At 33.5% G+C, this 5,934-nt stretch overlaps 1 protein-coding gene across 1 annotated transcript; it reads left to right on the top strand.

The window, feature by feature from the left end:
• Positions 1-277: 277 nt before the first annotated feature.
• Positions 278-2,877, top strand: LOC130566877 (CD209 antigen-like protein E). Its single transcript, XM_057354691.1, has 7 exons — positions 278-379; positions 1,102-1,257; positions 1,756-1,845; positions 1,974-2,039; positions 2,183-2,331; positions 2,518-2,630; positions 2,715-2,877. The coding sequence occupies exons 1-7, from the start codon at positions 313-315 to the stop codon at positions 2,875-2,877; spliced, it is 804 nt and encodes a 267-aa protein (XP_057210674.1). The 5' UTR covers positions 278-312.
• Positions 2,878-5,934: the final 3,057 nt, after the last annotated feature.

The raw sequence follows: 5,934 nt of genomic DNA, 5'->3' as shown, positions 1-5,934 counted from the left end.
TGCACAAAATACATCTAGGCACAAAAAGAGAAGACAGTCAGTACATCATTAACATTAACTATCAGTCAGTACATTATAAAATATGCTAATTTCATTTTCTTTCTATTATGTTTTGCTCAATGTGCATTGTTTCAAAGCCGTTTTAGAGAAACACTTTAGTAAAACATCATGCACTGCTTTTTTTGTAGAAGCAAAGTTAAAAATAGAGGCTTGTCTGCAGCTAAACCCTCACGCATTCCACTTCCTGTGTGTGTCAGAAAATTAAATATCAAAAGTTGTTTGTGAAGTGCAGTTTGCTGTCAGTTCTGTAAAATGGAAGAAATCTATGAAAATACAAATTTCAAACGTTCATCGGTCAACAAATCCTCATACTGCAAAGGTAAGAACGACCATAACTGTTTTAATACTGCTCATTTTTTATTTCTGTAGTTTATTTTCGTAGTTCGATTAAGCGTGACTGTAAAAAAAATCCTGTTAGACAACAGATAAAGTTCTGGCAGAAAATTACCAGTACATTTTCCATTTACGCATTTGGCAGAAGCTTTATCCAAAGCGACTTATATTGCATTGTATACATTTACTTTTTATTTTTTTTTTTTCCTTTTTTTTTTATCTATTTCTTTTTCTTTGTTTTTTGCTCTAACCACTGAGCCAAAGGAAAGCCTTTATTGTATGAACATTTCCATTCATGCTAAAATGTTATTTAATGCAGTGCAAAATGTAACATACAGGTCAAACAACTGTAAAAAATTAATACGGAAAATTCCTTCATATTTATACAGTATATTGTGCCCTATTTTTACAGATTTTTTTTAAAGCACATGTGTTAGAAGTGGATCGTTAAAAACATTATAATATAATAGAGCATTTTAATGTTGTACATGAGTTTATTTTTAATTATCTGTTAAAGACGATAAACACGTTTGACACACGTTTTTGTTGCACATTTTATACACAAATTACACAATTGCAGTGCTATGCACACAAAACCAGCTAGAAACCACTAGTGTTTCACAAAAGAAAGATGTTTCTTCACATATTAACAGACTAGAAAAGAGCGTACACTAGAAAATTCTCTGACATGTGATTGTTATGCCATAGGTAATGCCACAGTTCTGCAGGAGAGAGACACTACTCCATCTATTCCATCTAAAGGGACTAAAGTTCTTCTGATGGTTCTCTGTGCCTCTCTTGTTCTTGCTGTTGGGAGTCTCTGTGTTTTGGGGGTCCTGTTTGAGTATAACCTTAGCCAACTAGGTGTCCATATTTGCAACGCCTCCCGCATGTTTTCAGTCATACGAGACTGTCCCTGTGTTCCAATCAGCATACTATCCGTCCTAATAGTATTCAAAAGTATGGCCCAAATCGTCGTATGTTGAAAATAGTATTCCAAAGATTCCCGGAGGGTCTACTACTTCCGGTAGAAATTCGAAGTGCAGAACGATGCACAGTCTAACGGCTGATATTACCCACAACTCACCGCGAGTTTATTGACGCTCCACTGCATTAATAAATTATATAAGGATGTATGATGCGTCACTAAATTAACAAATGTAAGTATACAGTAAACATTACATTCAAAATAATTAATGTTTTAAGGAACTGACGTAAAAAGTTATGACCATGGAGATAAAAACCTTGTACAAGAAAACTTGTAAGACTAATCTAAGCACTTTACGGAATCAGCTATCTACGTCAATGCACTCCTTAAAAGTACATCTGTAACTGTTGCTATTGTTTGTTTCTTTTATTCAGATTATAATAAATGTGTAGATTTTGGATCGTTGACTATGAAGCACAACATGGTTTCAATGCAACTGTCAATTCAAGAGATTAACAACACATGTAAGTGAAATACACAACAGAGCATTAATGTGAATAAATGTGAACAATACTGCACAAAATAAAATAATGTGAGAAAAATCTCAATTATGATGTAACCCCCTCTTGACTTATAATTTGCTCCACACCAGGCATGGAAAGAGAGTGTCATGAATTAAATGCCAAATTCGACAGATTAAAATCTTACTTTAATGATGGTGAGTTATATCAGGATCAGAGACTGTGTTTTTACACGTTTCTACACATACAAACACAGCATTATTTATGTCAAACTTAACATTTTGTCCTGCAAAATGAAGAAATTTATTACACACATGGTTAATATATTCATTACTTACAGGTCAGTCTTGCAATCTCTCTGTGGATGGCTGGACAGTTTGTCGTGGACTGCTTTACTTCAGTGCTGAGAAACACAACTGGTCAAAGAGTCGTGATGTGTGCGTTTCAAAGGGAGCTGATCTGGTCACCATTACCAGCCAAAATGAACAGGTGAATCAAAGAAGTCTAAAATAAACCAGTATTGAAATAATAGAATTGGATTTACAGATAACTGTAGACCATATTCTTCTTATTATTATTATTATTATTTCTTATTATTTAAGGTCTCAAAATAACTGTTTGCCACGTTTGAAGATATATATTTATATTATATTTTAACATTTGTTTTTTGATTAGGATTTTCTGGTGTCTAAAATTAAAGAGACTCACTGGATCGGTCTTAATGATCTGGAGACTGAGGGCCGGTGGGTTTGGGTGAATAACCAAACTCTTGAAGAGACAGGAGTAGAGTAAGAATGCTGTTGTTATACAGTATATAACCATTTCAAATGGCACATATGGCCTGTAATAGAAAGATGTTTTTTCTCGTAAAGGTTCTGGTTCGGATCTGGGCAAAAAGAACCTGACAACTGGAAAGTTCAGGATCCGTCCGGAGAGAACTGTGCCAGTCTGGGAGACCGCAACGGCAATTTACACACTTGGTTTGATGGTTCTTGTAAACAGCAGAAAAAGTTTATCTGTGAAAACAAATATTAATTTACTTCCAGATATGAAGGAAAAGAGGCGTTTTGTAAGCGCAGTTTATTAACACAAAACACAAATATCAAGTTTTGAGCTGATTAATGTTAAAAAAATTGTATCAGATTTAAATTCTTTGTTTTTCTTTCAAAACATTTAGCTTTAGTTTATGCTGGCTGATACTGTATACATTCAAAGCAAACGTTTGTATTTAGACCATTTATCTTTTGAGCGACACTGCTTCCTAAAGCCTTGTTCACACCGCCAGCAACTGGCAGCGAAAGAGCGACATGATCTCATTCATTTCAATAGTAGCTTAGCTACATCTGGAGACACGAATTGCTCAACTTTATGCAAATGATGAGCGACTTTCGGAAGCGACTGCCAAATCAGCGGAACTCACGTCATCCGTCTCTCGTCCGTTACTGCAGGTTTCTTTATAACGGTTATAGAGCAACCAAAGCAAGTGCTTAATGAGGTCAAATAAGTAGTTTTTAGCTTAGTTAGTTGGCATAGTTAGTTGTTTGAGACAATTCAGAGCATACATGAATATACAGAAACAGATAAAAAGGTATACAAAGGTATATTTCGAAAGGTATACACAGAGCACACACAATATTACGAGACTGCACTGCCCTTGCCTTATTAAACTCTTATTAAATTCTCTCATTCAAGCAGAGAAATACCTTAAACATCACAATCTAGAAATTTGAGTGTGTGGCTTCATTCTGCTGTGACATCAGTATAAAATATTACATTATATTTGACTGATCAGACCTTTCCAAATAATGATCTTACTCATGTCTGATACGTTCACTGTGAGGTTGATGTTTGGAGTGTTAGGGTTTGCAAATGTAAATTTCTTTGAATACAACCGAAGGACGCCCTCCTGTGTTCATTCAAGAAACAGCAAGAGTTACAAAAAAATTCATGACTGAGTTATAGTGTGTCTAGGACTACAAGACTACAAACAGGGTACCCAAACAGGAAGTAACCTAAAAGTCCAAAATAAGAGGGAACACAGAACAGATCATAACAAATATAGAATGTTATATATTTTTTGTTCTTTTACTGCTTTTCATTTTAGCTAATTCCTTTTCAATTTTGACTTTACGATAAAATAAAATTTTGTTAATTAACTGTACAACAAGTTATAATTGTACGCACAACAAAAATGTTATTGGAAATTGTTCAATTGTACCATTTTAAAATAACAGATGCTCTGACTATAAAGGTGGACAGAGATTTAATTTTCATATAGCAAGAATTAGAAGTATTGCAACAAAGAGAAAACTAGGAAATCATAAACAATCCATTTTTTTTTAATTTGCTGTCATCTCACAAACATGTGTACTGTTTTTATGGCAATGTTAAACAAATGTATTTCCTGAGCACAAAGGTTCTTTACATGTTTATGTTGATGTTATATGATTTAGATGGATATATAACTTTGTACTCTAAAAAATGCTGGGTTAATATTCGACAGAACACACTTAGTTAAAATAACCCAACCATGTGTTCTGTCCAATATGCAGCCATGGTTTAAACAACCCTGCATTTTAATAAATGTAATAGTTACAACCAAACTCATTATATTTAGGATTAATGTAAGAACAAGAGCTGCAAGTATTTGTAAGTTTTAATATTCTGTTTGTGAACATACACTCTGGTTTCCCAGACAGGGATTATTTTAAATCAGGACTAGGCCTTGGTTTAATCAGGAAATTTTTGATGTTTACCAAACATGCCTTACTAAAAAGATTACTTGTGTGCATTTTGAGACAACACAAAAGCAATGATGTATTTTAAGATATGGCAGTGCAAGTTGTTTTCGGTTTGGACAGCTCTAGCATTTATTTTAGTCTAGGACTAGTCTAATCACTGTCTGGGAAACCGCCCTTTAGTGTCATATTTGGGGTTTAATTATTGCTGATGGACTTAAATACCTGTCATTTCTAAATAGAGAGGACAATAACGCTGAGATCATAGGACATTTGTGTTTACTATGATTTTACCACAAAAATACTAGTATTCATTTATGGGTTAATTTTCGGCATGTACTAAATCCTTGATGCATATTAAACCAGAAGATACCCACTGTCTGAAAGATGAGTCTGGTGTAGAAGGAGAAAATAAATGATTTTGTTCATAGGTTGAGGATGGCTGATAGAATAATAGGAGACAGTACACATCCTTTGCATCATTATTTTGAGAGGCTGCCCCATGGGCGACGTCTAAGTGCAATTCAATGTTCTACGAATCGTTATAAATTCTCCTTTGTGCCTGAAGCGATACATTTATGAAATAAAGTGTGGCTTTTTCCCCTCCTTTTTTATGTTCTTGTATATTAATACGCATTGTACTCAGTGTTGGGCAAATTACTCTGAAAATTAATTAATTTCTAGTTAATTACATATTCAATAGAGTAATTAGATTACCGTAGAAATGACTCTCTCCAAAAAGTATTTAATTACTTATCACTAATTACTTTCTATTTCCTATATCAATAGTGATTCAAGGAGACATGAAACGGCTCTTTTAATTCATTCAAATAAATAATATAAAAATAAATAAAGTAGTATTATTAAATGAACAAAATATTACAAATGTGAGAATTTTACATTAAAGCGGATTTTAAAGTTAGACTTTGAATTTTGATGTCAATTCCACTATTGCACACACACATATATTACACAAAGTATTTAGTTGAATTACATCAGAAGCAACTGTAAATTACAGAAAAAATAAGATTAATCCCTTACTTTACTTTTTTAAGGGAAAAGTAATTAAATTACAGTAACTAATTACATAGTAACTAGTTACACACAACACTGACTGTACTGTAAGTGTTTAATGTTGGTTGTGTATGTGTATGTGTATGTGAAACACAACGACAGTCTGAACGAATTTGCACCAAGGGGATTAATAAAGCTCTAAACTAAATAGGGCCTAAAACCGATGCTGATGTCAATTTTTGCTGACAGCGAAAATTGTTAAAGATCCTAATAGTAGAAAGTACTACATGGGTTAGATGTAAATCAAAAGGTTTTCAAAGGTAAAGAGGAATACACTAAA

The sequence above is a fragment of the Triplophysa rosa genome, linkage group LG16, assembly GCF_024868665.1.
Source record: "Triplophysa rosa linkage group LG16, Trosa_1v2, whole genome shotgun sequence".
NCBI classification, from domain to species: Eukaryota; Metazoa; Chordata; class Actinopteri; order Cypriniformes; family Nemacheilidae; genus Triplophysa; species Triplophysa rosa.
Note: the sequence above shows the minus strand (reverse complement) of the source record. Positions and strands in the feature narration are given on the sequence as shown.

Coding starts and splice junctions, on each gene's coding strand:
- LOC130566877 (XM_057354691.1), top strand. CDS start 313: ATGGAAGAAATCTATGAAAATACAAATTTCAAACGTTCATCGGTCAAC. Junction 380..1,101: donor CAAATCCTCATACTGCAAAG/GTAAGAACGACC, acceptor GTTATGCCATAG/GTAATGCCACAGTTCTGCAG. Junction 2,040..2,182: donor AAAATCTTACTTTAATGATG/GTGAGTTATATC, acceptor CATTACTTACAG/GTCAGTCTTGCAATCTCTCT.